The following is a 16,992-nucleotide window of genomic DNA, read 5'->3' on the forward strand; positions in this document are numbered from 1 at the left end:
CTTCATATTTGAAAAAGGAACTTACGTATACATACGTTAATATTGATAGCTTTTTAACATTTGATAACGTATTGAGTTTTAAAGCGTATAGACATGCCGTGTTATGCAATAGCTTTTTGGACAATGTTTTTCATTTACATCGGGAATTCTCTATAACACATCAGGGATAATATTGTTCATAATATTATTCCTGCAACACAACAGGAAGTATTGTCGTTTAGACTAGGAAATTGCGCATGCCCATAGTGAGCGCGGTTAAATTCAAAAACAGTAACTTGGGGACGAACTTACTAGCTAGTGCATAATGGAAACTCAGTTGTAAGATTAAAATGAACGAGGGCTTCAGTATAACAAACTCCTATTAATTATACGGTATGTTGCATTATATAAATATCGATATCATGAATGAATGTCTCTGTTCGTTGTTTTCAGTGAGTTCGTTGTTATTGGCCTTCTAACGTTTCTTGTTAATTTGCCCGTTGATTATCGTTTAGTTAGCACTTAACTGCTAGTTCGCTAGCGAGCATAACAGTTAAACTCACCAAACAGCTGCCGATGAATGTGTTTTCTTAACCTTTAATTATTTTTATTTTCATCTAAACAAATATTTGGTACGTACTATGTCCAGATAAATAATCAAGTGACGCCCGGTTTTGTTTTCCCAGGCCATTTCGTGACGTTAGCTTCTACTGCAAGCGACTATGGAGAATCCCGAGTTAAAAACTGAGTGAGTTTCTGCTTAGCGCTAAAGTTACCTGACCTAATTAATTTGCTAGTTCGATTCCATTTGGTAGATGATCTACAAGCAAGCTAATCTAGTATACATGGCTAGGTTTGTTAACTGTATAACCGCAACGTCAGTGCTTTGGTACCTGAATTTGACAGACAAGCTAGTATTCAGCTATCTAGCTTTGATTAATAGTACAGTGCGAACTAGATGGTTAGCTAACGTTACGCTACATCGTACATGAGATGGCTTAATGTTGTTAGTCCTAAGATTTCATTTTTTAATCAAAGGAAGATTCATTTTTATCTCTCCTTATAACCAACTGTGGTGTGTCGAAGTAAACTAGCGTGACTTACTGTAGGTAGACAATGTGATGACACCTGTCTTAACTGTAGCTGGCTATCTGCTATGTAAGGTCCAATATTTTAACGTTGGTGGCACTGTTCGCATTACGGTATTGTACACTAACAATCCTTAATTGTTTGTAGAATGGACGAGCTGAAACAACCCACAAAGACTAAGAGGAGAATTTCATCGGTGAGGAGTTGTTTTGGTTGTTTCCCTCATATTTAGAATTGCAATTACCGCAGTCCACCCTAGCCAATGTAATGGTTGATTATTTTTCAGTATACTGTTTATAAATATATTGTTTTACGTCTTTCATGTACTGTGCTTCAATATCCCTGGGTGAACACATTTTATGAAGATCTTGAAGGCACCTCGGACTCCCCTGAAATCTATTGCTACAGACAATGAAGACTGTCAGGTACTGTATCTTGCTAGTGTTGGATGACACAACTGACAGTTCGTAAAAAGCATAGGACCACAACCAGTCTTATTTCTTCCATGTGGTTGTACTCATTTAGGAGGAAACAGCTAAACCAACTGAAAAGAAGAGGAACTCTAGGAGAGTCAGCTTTGCTTCAACAAACGATATTCATGTGTTCGTAAAGTAAGTAATCTGTGTACATTAGATATTTTAAAAATCATATCAAAATTATAGAGTAGTAAAATGTATGGAAAAAAGATTCAAATGTCTTCTCTACCAAACATGAATACTTCAAGTGTCCATTGACTGAAATAAAATCATTTAAAAATTATTGACGATCTTCTGTAACACAATCTAATTGCTTTCCATTTTCAGAGATTTTAAAAATGGTTCTTCTTTTGAGAATTTGTTGCAAGACCTTTCTGGAACAGGTGAGTTGTCCACCAGTTTTGTTCAGACTGTACACTCTTTGGTTCAATTTGTGGAGCTAGAGAGAAGCCTTTCAATAAGTCTTTTTCTGTGTACGTATCCTTGAATGAAGAAAACATGTTTTAACCTGGATGTTTTAATGTTGATAATGTAGACCAATGTAGATAATTTAGCAAAACAGATTAACAAGTTCGATATCGATGCTCACAGTTCATAAACCTAATTTACACTGCATGAATAGCAGCAGCAGGCTACACAAATCCTGGGCATATGAGCATTTACGCATTCAGCGGTGTGTCGTTCATGAACGAATCATTCTTTTTGAACAAATCTTTTTTGTGAACTAAAATGAACTGATTCACCTCAATGTTCAGATATGTTTCTTATGTTCAGCTCCCAGTGAGATGTGAACTTGCCATTCACATTCACTGAAGCTTCAGCTACTCCTCTTTAACAGTTTTCATCATTAAGCTCTGAAAAGAACCATAACAGCCACCACTAATAGCATTGTTATATTGCTGTAGGTGTGCCTCTAATTTCCTTCTTACAAGTGAAGAACAGCAGATATTTGAAAGAGAAGCTAAAAGACAGGCTTTTTTGCTTCTTATTGTCCTGGCTGACTGTAAACAGAACTCAATCCTTTGCGGGAAAAAGCTGACTTGTATAAACTTGTACTCATTTTGTGTGTGCGTGGGGTAATTTTGAATGTATACAATGGAAATGCTGATCAAAGGATGTACTGGAGAAATTAAGAGCCAGCAGTTTGTGAGCTGGAAATGTATGAGTCTGAATTGTAAACTTAAAATAAGATAATGTACACCCAGTTAAAACAGGATGTACACCCAGTTAAAACAGCATGTGATGTTTTCGAGGGGTGGTTTATCTCTTCAGATTAAATGGTCTTTCTTTATGATGGATAAACGTATTTGACTAAATCAGTCTTTGATCGTTTAAATTATTTCACATGAATAAAGAGTGCTATCATGTGAAAAAATCCAATGGAAAGGATGTGTTAACCCTCTGCAATTGTTAGACATTGCAAGCACTGTAAGTGAGCTGTATCAGTAGTTGCCGAACCATGTGTGGCTATGTGAGCACATTCTATTGACTGTATGTAATATAGGGCATATTGACCAATAACACCAAATACTGACCCATTTTACTTTCATTTTTTAAAGAATAATCATAGAATGCAGCAATATGTTGGTCAATTATGTCTGCTGTAAGGGCGACTTTTACAGATGTCTGCACTACAAAAACACTTGCAAGATGTTTTGGAAGGGATTGATCATTTTCAAAGAACATGAGAGCTAATGTACGGTTTCAAATGAAGTCATACTTGTCTTTATTAAATAAAGGGTGGAGGGTATTTTTCCAGTCTAAGAGCAATGGCAGGCAACCAATCCTAGCAGTTAACATTAAATATACTTTAATTTGGACAATGTGAACTCATCCGCATGTGGTCTTTCCCTAGTTTGCAAATTGGAGGGAGCAGAACCTCCTGCCAAGTTGGTGGCAACACACTCCTGTGAATAGTATAATCGTACATTTCCATTAATGAGTCTATCAATAATTTTAGGAATTAGGCCTACCTGTAAAATTCTACCAAAAGGCCATCCAATCCTGGGCTTTTCTGATTAGAAGCTCAGTATGTTTGCCTTGTTTATTGGTTGACCAAGCCTCTGGTGACTTGGGCAATGTCAGTGACCTCTGAGAAGAATTGCTGTTCTGTGTGCACCATTCTAGATTTCTGAGGTATATGTCAGTTAATTCTTGTGTTACAGCTACATGCAGTGTAATTTCTGCTCCAGATTAACCTTTTCATTTAAATCCACAAGCTGCAATGTTCTTTTTAAAAATAAAAAAAATCTGTTGATTATTTCAGTAAAGCATGTACATTTTCTTGCTTTAATAGGAGAAGAAACACTGGATAATACGTAAGTGGGAATGTTCATTGCATATATGCCCTTGAATGTACCCGATTGTAGAGAAATGTCTTGTGCTTTTTGTAGACTAATGTCAGTGCTTTAAATGTATTTTCCTGGGATACAATGTACTTGCCTTCACTTTTAAAGTGGTAGTTCATCCTGTTTGGTTTTAAAAAAATATTATTTCAGTTTCAGTGTATGATTTTAGTTGGCCGGATGTTTTCAATTTATGTGCAATGTAGAATATCAGCAATGTGGTATTTACTTTGTGGTCAAAAGAAAATTGGCCCTACGGACTTTTAGCACTTACATATTCGTACACATGTTCAAGATTTTATCGAGCAATTTTCTTATCTTTGCTGCACAAATGACTCTTCATTTATGAAAGAAGAAATGTCCATACAGAGATAAACCATTTGTCTCTAGCTTTATATCTTCTGCATATTCTGCTGTGTATATTTGACTTCTTTTTTGTTTCCTCGTCACCAGAGGCATCCACACTGTCAAAGATGGAGGACAGCAAATTATTGGTAAAGCGATTCATATTTACAGATTTACACATTCATTACTATGTTTGTTTCACAAAGAAGTATCATTTCCGCATCACATTTATGGAATACATATATTAATTAAAAGTCACAAAAGTTTTAAGATCAGACTTAGACCGATGAATGAAAATGTAACATATAAAGTATCCCCATTGTTTAGTTGTAGCTAGTTAATACTCAAGAAAAAATGTTTTTGGGTAAAACAGGAATTAAGAATGACTTGACATATGGTAGGTAGTGTTATTTAAAATATTTTTATGCCTCCGCGACGGCACAGCCGTGGCCAGAAGCATTATGTTTTCGGATTGTCCGTCCATCCGTCCGTCCTGATTATCGTGAACGTGATATCTCAGGAACCCCTTGAGGGAATTTCTTCAAATTTGGCCCAAATGTCCACTTGGATGAACTGATTAGATTTTGGTGGTCAAAGGTCAAGGTCAGTGTGACCTCACAAAACACGTTTTTGACTTGGTTGGCGGAGGCATACAGCCGCGAGGCTGTATTTCTAGTTTATTTATTGGTTTTTGCTTTTTACTCTCGTCTGTCTGAAACACCATCTGCTTTTAACAGAATCATTATTGTAAGAGGAGAGGTAATATGTTTCAAAAAGTATGCAACATTGACTCTGATATCTCAATTAAAACAGAATAAATAAGTAAATAAATAAAATATTTTTAACATATTTTTCAGGCATGGAGACCTTGCTGAATGCCCCCCTGCATGCTTCACAGCACCAAAATAAGGTGAGGTATACATAATTCAAAGGATGTTGTTGAGGTGTAGTGAAGTTTATTGTAGGGAGAGCACAACTGATTTAGCCTTCACAAACAGACTAAAGGCCATATTTACTAAGGATCTCTGAGGATTTTATAGATGCTAACGAGACAAATAGCCTTTTCCATATTCACTTCGGTGCCGTACCAGAGGTTTGCGCTGGTAAAATGAGAGAAATGCAGCATCCCTAAAATATGCGTTTTGGTTAATATATGTGTACTTTTAGGGTGTTCTGAGGGGATAATGGAAATTTATGCATATGACTTGCTACAGCTGATTTATTATGGCTGGTAGCAAAGGTATTTGTTTTTTAATATCTGCAAAAAGCGGGTGTTAACTTTTTTGGAGCATGGCCATTCATAAGAGGAGACATCGTCACCGTGTTAGAGTAGGAGAGAGTCGCCATACATGTAACAGTTTTCAGATTTTGCTCATAGAAAATATTTAGCCTTGCAGTATGAAATTTTACTTCAAACAGCTTGACATGTTGTAGTAGTCATTAGCTGTTTCAATTACATTCAGGACTTATTTGAGTCGGATACAACTTAAACCAAGTTGCACGCATAGCTAGTCGGTGTGATTGTATCAGAGGTGCCGAATAATGTGCATACGTAGGTTTTTTTGGGCACATACTAATGTTAATACTAATGACGCACAAGCAACTTTGTAACTTACTGTGAAGTGGGTTGTGGTAACGTCCAAATGAAGGAAGCTGCCTTTGTATGTAACACCCTGGTATGCTTTGACAAAGCAAATAGTCGACCATATGGTCCAATCTGATGTGTACTTATTATAAATGCCTATGACCTGGTTGCAGTTTCTTTTCTGTTAATCACTTGGAGCATCCAAAAGATGAGGCTATGTCAACACAACACAATATTTGGTGGTATTTTATTTTTAACAGTTTAAGACTTAATCAAAAATGTTCTTTTTTTATTTTCTTTTAATTTAATTTACCATTCAACATTTGTGCTTGCGACTGACAATTCACTAATTGTCAAGTAGTTCACATCCCCAATTGAAAACATGCGGTGATGCAGAATTTTGTGGCACTGACAGTTATTTTCGCCATACTTAGTAAATATGGCCCTAATTGTTTTTATTGACTGGGTAAATTTTAAACAATATTTGCCACAGACCTTTGATTGTTATTGAATGTTGGATACAAAGCAAATTTAAGAAGACATTTTATTTCACTGCCGTTACAAGAATTTGGCTCACAATGTTTTTGATTTATATTCTTGTTTTTCCTTTCAATTAGGAAAACATCTTTGGCTATGGAGCACAGAATGATTTTTGTGATAAAACAGTGGTGTTCTCTGAAGAAGATACTGCCTTCATGGATATGACCCACTCTCACACAATTATTATTGATAATAAAGAAGATGGGACTGATGCAGCTATGTCTAGCTGTGGAAACATTGACTTTACTTCTGCTGTGGGGGGAGCCAAGACTACTGGCTTTGACGATTCAAGGAAGGAAGGCACAGTCTTTGAGAGTTGTTCAACATCAGGGAAAGGTCCAATCAAAGAATCTGAGTTGGAGGACTTTCTTGCAAGTCTGACTCAGTCAAGTGGCTCTGGAAGATTATCGAGCAACATCAAATCTACAAGTTCAGCAACTCCTTTTACGAGAGTTCCATCCCCTGCCCCTAAAGTAGATGCAAAAAATTTTCTTGCTAAGCTCCGTGCTCATAGATCAGTAGTTGATCAAGAAAACCAAGTTCCAGTTGCAACAAGGAAGTCTGCACACCAAGATGAGTCCTCACAGCAGCAAAGTCATTGGCTTAGTGAGAGAACCATGATATTGGAACAGGAAAACATGGACTTGACAAAAACCCATACAGCTATAATAGGTGATGATGGACTGTTTAAACGCAAATCATTTGCACTATCTGGGGAGCAAGAGGATATGGAAATGACAAGAAGCCAAACTGTGGTTATCGACTCAAGAACTTGCCATATGGTGAATTCATCAAACGGCAAAGCGAGGGGTTTATCTATGTTGGCTCCAAACAAAACTGTCATGTTTTCAGAAGCAGACCATGACATGGATATGACGGGTCCTTTTACAGGGTGCATTGAGGAAACCCAGAACCCTTCCACCAAAAGGGATGAAAGGGTTAGATGGTTATTTCCAGCAACAAATACTATTTCTCACTTGAGTCAAACTGATAGAATGGAAAACACACATACCCAGATTGATCCCAATGTTATTAATTGCTTGTGGCCAGCTTCATCTGATCCTGAGGATATGGAGATGACGAGGAGCCAGACTGTGGTTATTGATTCCAAAAATTGTCAGATAACCCCCTCACTTGGAAAACGAAGGAGTGTGTCCTGCATGTCAGCTCAAAACAAAACGGTCATGTTTTCAGAAGCGGATCGTGACATGGAGATGACTGATGCTTTTACAGGGCACTTTGATGTAAACAAGTACTCTTCCACCCAAAAAGATGAAAGGAGTATCTGCTTTTTTCCTGCAACAAAGACCATTTCTCATGCAGGTCAAACGGACTTTATTGAAAGGACAAGTCGTCAGATGGATGCTAATGACTGTAATAACAGTCTGTGGCCCACTACACTGTCCAATCCAGAGGATATGGAGATGACGAGGAGCCAGACTGTGGTTATTGATTCCAAAAATTGTCAGATAACCCCCTCACTTGGAAAACGAAGGAGTGTGTCCTGCATGTCAGCTCCGAACAAAACGGTCATGTTTTCAGAAGTGGATCATGACATGGAGATGACTGATGCTTTTACAGGGGTCTTTGAGATAAACAAGTACTCTTCCCCCCAAAAAGATGAAACAAGTCTCTGGTCATTTCCTGCAACAAATTCCATTTCAGGTCAGAAGGACTTTTCTAAAAGGACAAGTAGCCGTATGGATGCTAATGTCTGCGATAAGAGTTTATGGTCAGCTACACTGTCAAATCCGGATGATATGGAGATGACAAGAAGCCAAACTGTGGTTATTGATTCCAAAAATTTTCCAATGAAAACTGCCTCTCTCAGCAAAGTGAGAAATGCATCCTGCGTGTCAGCTCCAAACAAAACCATTGTGTTTTCAGAAGAAGACCATAGCATGGAGATGACTGATGTTTTTCCAGGGCATATTGAAGAAAACCGGAACGCTTCCACTAAAAGGAATGAAACAACAAGCAGGTTATTCCCAACCACAAATGCTAATGATCACACAGGTGATGCCGATGACATGGATATGACAAGAAGTCAAACTGTAGTGATTGATTCCAAAAACTGTCCAGTAAATCCCTCATTTGGCAAAGTGAGAAGTGTATCCTACCTTTCTGTCCCAAACAAAACCATTATGTTTTCAAAAGTGGATGATGACATGGAGATGACCGGCGCATTTACAGGGCATATTGAAGAAAACCAGAACCCTTCCACCGACAGACATGAAACATTTGTAGCTGGAAATAACCAGCTAATCACTGTTGCTCACACAGGTCAACCTGATGGTATGGAAAGGACAGGTAACCAAAGAGATGTTAATGTTTTTCATGGCAGTTTACCCTGCCCTCAATCATCAAATTCTGATGATATGGATATGACAAGGAGCCAAACTGTAGTAATTGATTCCAAAAATTTCCCAGTAAATCCCTCTTTAGGTAAAGTAAGAAGATTATCTTGCCTGTCACCTCCAAACAAAACGACTGTGTTTTCTGAAGTGGGCCATGACATGGAGATGACTGATGTCTTTACAGGGAACATTGTGGAAAACACCTGCGTTCGAACTGGTGGGAATAAAATGCTGGATAGATTATCCACTACAAAAAAAAACTATGAATGCAGTGGGGTGTGGGATTCCGCATCTGATCCTAATGACATGGAAATGACCAGAAGCCGGACTGTTGTTATTGACTCCAAATATTGTGGAACAGCAAAGGCCTCACTCAGCACTATGAGAAAAAGCTTGTCCTGTATATTGCCTTCCTCTAAACCTCTCATGTTTCCTAGAGGTTCCTGTGGGGTGCAGGTTCCCAAAGCGCTTATAGGACTTGACATGGATTGTAAGAAATTACTCACAAGTGGATGTGGCACAGCAGCCAAGTTGTCCCCTACAACAATCAAAGTCACAGCTTTGGATGAGTCTGAAGCTACGGGAAGAGCACATAGTCAAATAGCTGCTTGTGAACCTGATTATATTGAAATCAGACGCAAGAATGTTTCTGAGTCCAAATATGAGGTAAAGCAATATCCTTTGCCTGTTACTGAAAAGAGTAATGTGTATTGTGGATCAGATTTCAATATAAAACAAATTTCATCTGAAGAAGACAATGGCATTGAAATGATCAAAACCCCTGCTGGACATTCTGTGAAAAGCAGCCATACAGATGGTGATGAGGCAGAAATGACATTCCCCTCTGATAAAGCTAAATCCACAGAAATAAGTATTCAGCCGGCTTCTTCTGGTAGCGGTTCTACTTCGGAAGCTGCATCATCTGAAGGCGTGGAGAATGAAAAGAACCAGAGTGTTTGTATCATCAGCAGAAACACGGAGATGGTAAATTCCTCCACTTGCATAATGAGAAAAGGTCCCCTGCCAGACTCAAGCAAAACCCAATTGTTTTCTGAAACTGACGACATGGCAGCTGATGAAAATACACCCGCCTCTGCTGATGAAGTGGAAAGGCAGGTTTGCTCATCGCCCACAACCAATTCTGTTCCTTCCCCATGTCTACCTAATTGTCAAACTGTGGCTGAAGAAAATACAGGGCAATGTGACCAGATTGCCTTTGAAGGCACAACCCTCATGTCTGCTGATTTAACAAGTCTTGATGAAATCAGCTGTAATGCTCCTCTTGTGAATTATACTGTGATTAGCGATGAAGAGATGTCCCACACAGCCAACTCCGAGAACGTATTTACCACTGATTCCTCTGGAATAGGCCATGGTGGAAAAGAAACTGAAAAACGACCTAAGTCTCGGCGGATGACCTTGGCAGATTTTCAGTCAAAACTTCAGAACATTGGCCTTATGATAAATGAAAAGTCTGACCTCGAGAGAGGTTGTCACACAGTCCCCATACCTCGGTTGACAACCCCTTCATCACCTGAGGCTAGAGAAGCAACTTGCGTACAAAAAGTACACTCTGGCATTGATGACTACAGTAGCGGTGCAAACTTATGCATGAAGCCAGATCATTCAAAATTGGACAGACAAACCAACAGGACAGAAACTTTTAAACTTTTGAACATCAAGCCTTGGACAACCCAGCTGTTTGTTGGTGGTGTTCTGCCAAAGCTGCCCCGGAGGAGCATGCCACTCAACCTGAATCGAGAGGACCCCACAGGGCACAGTGACATCAGAATGTTGCCAAGTAAAAGCAAAGTTGGTGTTACAGAGAAAGATGGAGACCATGGTGAGGTTAAGAATATCATTGAAGAAACGCTGCCCGAGATCAGCAGTGAGGAGGATCTGTCTGAAACAGTTGAAGGCAACATCCTCAGAGACCGTGACCAGGAGGCAAGTGTGAGTCAGGCTCTTGTAGATGCTGAACCAATTCAGAATGTCACACAAGGCCAGAAGAGACCTTTCCCTGTGGACGGTCATGAATGTGACATGCCGGAGGAAAGGAAGATGAGAAGCCTTACCATTTCCAACCAAAATCTAGTAAGTGTTGTCTTGCCTATTTTTTTCCCTTAAGTGAAACAAACTAGCCTAGTCTGAAAATTATTTTATGTTCTCTCATTGCAGGAACCGTCCACAAATGTTGTTCAGTGGGACAGCAATGTTGTGGATATTGTACGAGAGAACCCCCCTAGCTTCCTGACAAAGACTCTGGACAGCACCAACTTCAGCAGCGGTACACCAAACCAGAGATGTGAGGGGACGTTTGAGATGAGCAGTAAGGATCTGAAGAAGTGTATCATATTGATATTCCATTGAATGTATGTAGTCGTCGTACCAATGTTGAGCCCTATCTTAAGTAATCATTTTATGTTCTAGGTCACAGAACCAGTCAGTATGACATCCAATTTGATGACCCACATGAAATAAACTTTCAACAGGTAATTTATTGAACATGGCAAGTTATTTTTCTGGTTTCTATGCGGTTTATTTTCAATAATGTTGAACGTTTTCATTAACCTTAGCCCTCAACACAATTTCAGAAACTGGAAGATGGTAGCATTACCATGAGGGAGTTCCTGAAGCTTTTTGGCATCGACTTTAACATCCACAGACCTCGGCAGAGTGTTCTCCCAGAAAATGTAATGCTTACACTACTTTTCCCTACTATACCACTAATTACAAGCTAAAATCAAACACATCAGAGTTTCAGAAATGCAGTTTTTTCATTTTGTCATGGCTTTCAGTCTAATTTTTACATCCTCATTGTGCTTGTCCAAATTTCAGTTTGAGACCAATTCAGCGCCTAACTCAGCAGCAGTCCTGTTGGAGAAGCACATTAATCGCCCCAAACAAAGGGTTTATGAAGAGGACTGTCAAGAGCTTACAGAGATGGTGGAGAAGTATGATTACTTGTATATTTCAGTGAGATTATGAGCTTAATATTCTTGGGGAAGCACATGTGTTAAACCATGACTTGCAATAAAAGTAGTATGATCTTTCTGCGCTGTACTGTTTTCTGCATCACAGAGCCTGGTTTTGAAATTATTGACACCAAAAGCAACATGGGACATTGCATTGTTCACTTTATACTGTTGGGTAGTTGCTAGAATATTTTATTTTGTAAGTTGTAAAATAAAAGTGGCTAACTAATCTTATTCATTTATAAATATTGGTGTTTCATGAGAGGGAAGTTTGTTTGGTGTCTTTTTCACCTTGCAGATTGAAAACACGGATGCGAGACCAAGATAAATCTCTTAAAACCACTAATGAAGCACTTTGGGAAGAGGCAAAAACCTACTCTGAAGAGCAGGTACTTCACTTGCAATTAGCTATGTTATGTCCTGCCCTAGACCTTTTTAGACTTTCATAATTTTGTGCAACTGATTAATGGTACTGTGTTACTGGACATCAAGCAGTCCTCTGCCTTTCATTTCTTTTTTTAACTTCAGTTACAGAGCTTTGGGACCAAGCTGAAAGAGAGAAAGGTGTACTTCCGAAAGCAAAGCAAATCTCTCTCCCATGAATTGAAAATTGGCTTGTACTCCAAACTAGTGCACACAACCCAGGTAAGAACCTCAGAGACAGTCGATCAGTCTGGGCGTTTCAACCGAAAGCTTTTAATCATTACATTAACCTGTCCCATTTTGGCCCTTCAAAGGTTGCACAACAGAACTTGACAGAGAAGATTGAGGACATGGATGAGTTGCTGAAACATCTTGATGAATGCTTGAATGACTTGCAAGCTGGTATGTTCACTTAACAGCGTGTCTGCCTGCCTTGATTTCTTGATATAATACACAAGGAGTTTCAAGCTGGCTTCAGCTTTTTAGTTTACGTATAGTATGGTTTTGTTGGTTGTCTGCTATAACCTATGCTAAGGAACCATTCCAATGAAGGTTTCATTGATTATTCTGTTTGAAAGAAGGTGGTTGTCTGCCTCTATGGTTGAAGAATGGCTGTTTTTTTATTTACTCTATTGTTTCATAGACCTGTCCTCAATGGATTGTGCTGGGGTAGAAGAGTACAGTGCCAACTCTGAAACTAAACTCACCCTAGAACTCAAACAACAAGGTGAATTTCAGTTAAAACTGCAATTTTAAAGCTATGAAGTCTTTATTTTGTTGTGTTGGATCTGTGTTAAGTAAATGTCAGTTGTGCAATTATGCGAGTGACTTATTTTCTATTTTTGTATCTTTTTGTTATCCTAATTGAGACTTATAAGTAAAATGATAGCAGCAGTATATTCTGAGCCAAGTACTTTTAGCCTGAAAGTTGAATTATTTGCCTTTACAGAGCTGGAGTCTCTCAACGTGGCTCTTGTTGACAATGAGAGGTAAGATGCAATCATTTCAGCTGTATTAATCCCTTGCAGCTTGCTGTCTTGGCCTTGAGATATTTCTCTGGAAATGTATTTGCTGGCCCCAGTCATTCTTGGGGAAATTGTTAGATACAGTTGTAAGTCATCTCTTTCTCCAGGCGGGTGTGTGAACTGGAACTGGAGAAAAACAGCTCAGCAGGCAAAGTGAGAAAGCTGCAGGACGAAACTGTGGAGCTCGAAAAGCAGATCACTGTTCTGGATAGGTCAGTACCGCCCTTTACGTTATTATTTAAATAACTTGTGTTTTCCCATCATTTCACATAAGGCCTACAGGACGTGAACTGTCGTCTGAAATGATGGCAAGCGTAAGTTTGTTGAGGTAGCACAACAGCTGAAACGATGCGTGCTGTTGGACAGCCTATTTCCTAGGATTGTTTATTTTCGTAACATGAGTGTGCTACAGAATTTGTGTTGGATAATTAGCTATCTAGAATTCTAGCGAGCTAAATATCCCTAGTCATTGGATTTTACTCCCTATGGTTGCTACCTGTATAGATGTGTCATTGACACCTATTTGTCACCTTCTGTTCTTTTCCTGGGATTGGGTAAAGCATGAGAGAGCTATAGCACTTGACTGGGTAGCAAGTTAATATCCAAAAAATCTCAGGAGTTGAATTTCCTTTCTCTTAAAATTGTCAGATTGAAATACTGCACATTTTCCTCAACCAGGCTGAAATTCCTCATAGATTTGTGTATCACTTGTATCGTGTAAAAAATAAAATAAATAAAAATCTACTGGAAATGCATGGCTCATAAAATGATTTATTTTGTGTTGAGAGAGTTTCTGTTTTTATATACTACTATATGCATTTTCATAATAACTTCTAAAAAGTTTCCATGTCAGCATGTCTGTGTGTTCCCCTTAGACTGACTGAGTGGAGGCTGTCTGAAAAGACTGACGACAGGGCAGTCTTCACATTCCTGTATGACTCCATGGGCCTGGAGGTGCTGTTTGAAAAACCTGCTGGTAAATGGGGGGGGGGGGCTTTTTGCATCACTGTTATTTGTTACGAATACTTTAAATCATCTAAATTGCTAAGCATAAATTACTCTTCTCATGGGGATTTTTTGCTTATATAAAACCAGCCACTGTGACTATGAAATGACAGCCATTTGCTCCTGATTTGCTGTTACAATACTAGAAGCCAAGGTAGTATTTTTGAACAATTGTTAAGGTTGTTTAATACATACATTTGTGAGATTTTGTGAACCCAAATCACAGTAAACCTGTTTGCCATTTCACCTTTTAACAGATAAAACCATGACTGGTGAAGAGACTGAGCAGAACGTTGCAGATATTACATTTCAGCTGGAGCTGGATGGTGAGGAGAACCAGGTGTTAAGATTTCTCAGTTTAAGGAATGCGAATTTATGTTGCTCGAGTGCTTGTTTTTTCTTCTTCTTCTCCTAGAGGAAAATTCGCACTGTTACGCCCGTCTGGTCCACAGCCTCCTTGGCCAGTTCATACAGAACGAGAGCAGCTGGGCCCAGAGGTACCCGACGAGTCGACACATCCCAGCGGTAAGTGGTCAGCCAGGCCTTGCCCCTAGGCATAATCCAGTTCTGATTCTGTGGCACTGGCACAGATGAATCCTGACTGGAAACTGTGAACTTGTGTGCTGGGGCTAGGCAGAAGGTGTCTCACATGCTCAGTTGGTGCACACTGGGCATATCTTATTACGCAAGGCAGAAGGTCGGTATGGATGTAGTCCATGTTGTCACCACCAGACGCACGAGGCTTCCTTAACAGTCGGTACTCGGGGTCACCGTTCATCAAGGACCAATGGAATGCTATTTTGTTGGGGTTGCGGGTGGCTTGTCATGCTGCTTTCCTGCCTTCCGTTTACAGCTCCTCCATGATGTGGCCCTGGTGGTGAGCCGCTGTCGCCTCCTTGGGGAGGAGATCCACCGTCTACAGAAGTGGGGTTCTCTCAGGTTGGACATCCTGGAAATCGGCTGTGTGGACACTCAGTGAGTCTGTCTTGTCCTGCCCCACTACGCCGGTCCCAAAACTACAGGAGTCTTTATCTGCTGTAGTATCTTTAAAGGACAACCCTTCCACACCATTTTACTGACCATTAGCTACGATTCAAATAAAATGAATGAATGAAAGATGATTTGGAATACTTTTTATTCAATATATGTACAAAGGTTAGATTTCAATAGTAACTCGTATGGAAATGAATCTTGAAAACTAGGATTGACTAGATGTAAGGCCCTATGACTTGGTATATGCTTTTCAATTACTTCATTATTTTCTTGTTTTAAGGTCAACTGATTCAAACTTTTGTGCTGTCCATTTATTTACATTGTTTTTTCAGAGAACAACTCTATTTTTGCCTGTGGACCATTCTGGCTTATTTTAATTTGTAATGTTGAACTGAACTCTTATCGGTCCTTTTGTATTTCAGAGTGAGAATTCTGTTCTCTAGCCTTAAAGCTTGTGCCAAGTTTGAGCTGACACTGGCTGTTACACCAGCCTATCCTTTCACTGGACTCCAGTTGATAAACTTCCAAAACTATATTGGAAATACAAGGTAAGCAACGTACAGCTTACTCTTTTGTCTTTTATACAGCCCTTCCTTTTTTGACAGAACAGGGGGACTATGCATAAAAAGTGCTGTGATTTCTACATGGAACCAAAGTGTATACAAATACCCTTTAAAAAATGTTTTAAAACACATACAATTTTAATTATTTAATATTGTCATGAAGAATGTGGATGTGATAAATGACATACTGTAAACGTAACTGTATTAAGAAGCTCAACCTATGTTCCTTTATTTTCCTCATCTTCCATCTCAGGATCGACCAAGTGGAGGAAATCATAGCTGCAGAAACACTTGCAAAAAACTACTTGACGAGGATAGTGAAGAGGATCCATAATGTTTTGTTGTGCTGAGATGAGCTTTCTGTGTTTAGCCGTCCATTCTAATGTAATGTTTAAAGAAATTTTGTCATCTATGTGTGGAGATTTTTCTCTTCAAATAATTGTTTGCTTATTCTATATTGTTAATATTAATTCAATAGCATGCTTAATTAGATCTTGACTTTCTAGATATGTACATTTTCTATGATCATTTAATAATAAAACACAAAGAACAACATTTTTTCTTTTCTAATTGTGTGGAATGAGTTCAAAGTTAGATTGTTGTGCTCTGTCAGTAATATATATTGTCTTCAGGTGGATGGAGCATATCTACTATGAAAAAGAGAAGTACTGTGCTCATTGCCAAAATGAGCATGTAATCAGTTTTAAGGGGGTTGTTCTCTATCTGGGGATTTTTGATAATCTTTCAATTTTCATGTATGATTTTGTTTGGCCTATACAGTTTTTGTGTGCAATGCAGGATATTTTTGATGCTTGCGATCATTTTTGATGACCAGTCAGCCTTGCAATGCAGGTATCGGAGCATTGGGGGTTGTGGTCTATAATGAAATGTTTATTCAAATACAACATATATAATCAGTTAAAATCACAACTGAGCGGCTGTGCATATTGATCCCTACATGTCTGTACATTACGTTATATTAATTTAGCATATGCATTTATCCAGATTTACGAATGGAAGACAGCATTTTGCTTGCATTAGACTTATGTGAGCAACAATGCCAGACCTGGTTAATGACATTCCTAGATTGCTGATTAGTACAACGTCAATGATGCACTAAATATATAGTTTTTTGCCAACGTGGAACCATAATGTAGTTCAGATTAAATTAGCTTTTATCCATCATATTTAAAGAAAAATAGTGGTAGGTGCTGGAAGTGGGAAGGGAACAAAGGTGTAGACTGAAGAGGTGGATCTTTGGTCTGCTGTGGTAAATGTCCAGTGGTTCTGCT

At 38.9% G+C, this 16,992-nt stretch overlaps 1 protein-coding gene across 2 annotated transcripts; it reads left to right on the forward strand.

Annotated features, from left to right (window-relative positions):
- The first annotated feature begins 59 nt into the window (after positions 1-59).
- knl1 (kinetochore scaffold 1) lies at positions 60-16,255 on the forward strand. 2 transcript variants are annotated; one of them, XM_035423206.1, is made up of 27 exons: positions 61-372; positions 666-727; positions 1,216-1,264; positions 1,434-1,493; positions 1,594-1,679; positions 1,872-1,927; positions 3,841-3,862; positions 4,343-4,383; positions 5,092-5,144; positions 6,437-7,456; positions 7,805-10,810; positions 10,895-11,045; positions 11,147-11,208; positions 11,311-11,409; positions 11,555-11,670; positions 11,990-12,080; positions 12,220-12,336; positions 12,429-12,516; positions 12,758-12,841; positions 13,064-13,103; positions 13,247-13,351; positions 14,015-14,115; positions 14,402-14,470; positions 14,560-14,669; positions 14,998-15,119; positions 15,560-15,685; positions 15,954-16,255. In XM_035423206.1, exons 2-27 carry the CDS (start codon positions 702-704, stop codon positions 16,048-16,050), a joined length of 5,997 nt encoding a protein of 1,998 aa, XP_035279097.1. In that variant the 5' UTR covers positions 61-372; positions 666-701; the 3' UTR covers positions 16,051-16,255. The 2 variants fall into 2 exon arrangements, with proteins under 2 accessions (XP_035279096.1, XP_035279097.1); XM_035423205.1 differs by having other exon boundaries at positions 60-372; positions 6,437-10,810.
- The last annotated feature ends 737 nt before the right edge of the window (positions 16,256-16,992 follow it).

Source organism: Anguilla anguilla, chromosome 6, assembly GCF_013347855.1.
Source record: "Anguilla anguilla isolate fAngAng1 chromosome 6, fAngAng1.pri, whole genome shotgun sequence".
NCBI lineage: Eukaryota > Metazoa > Chordata > Actinopteri > Anguilliformes > Anguillidae > Anguilla > Anguilla anguilla.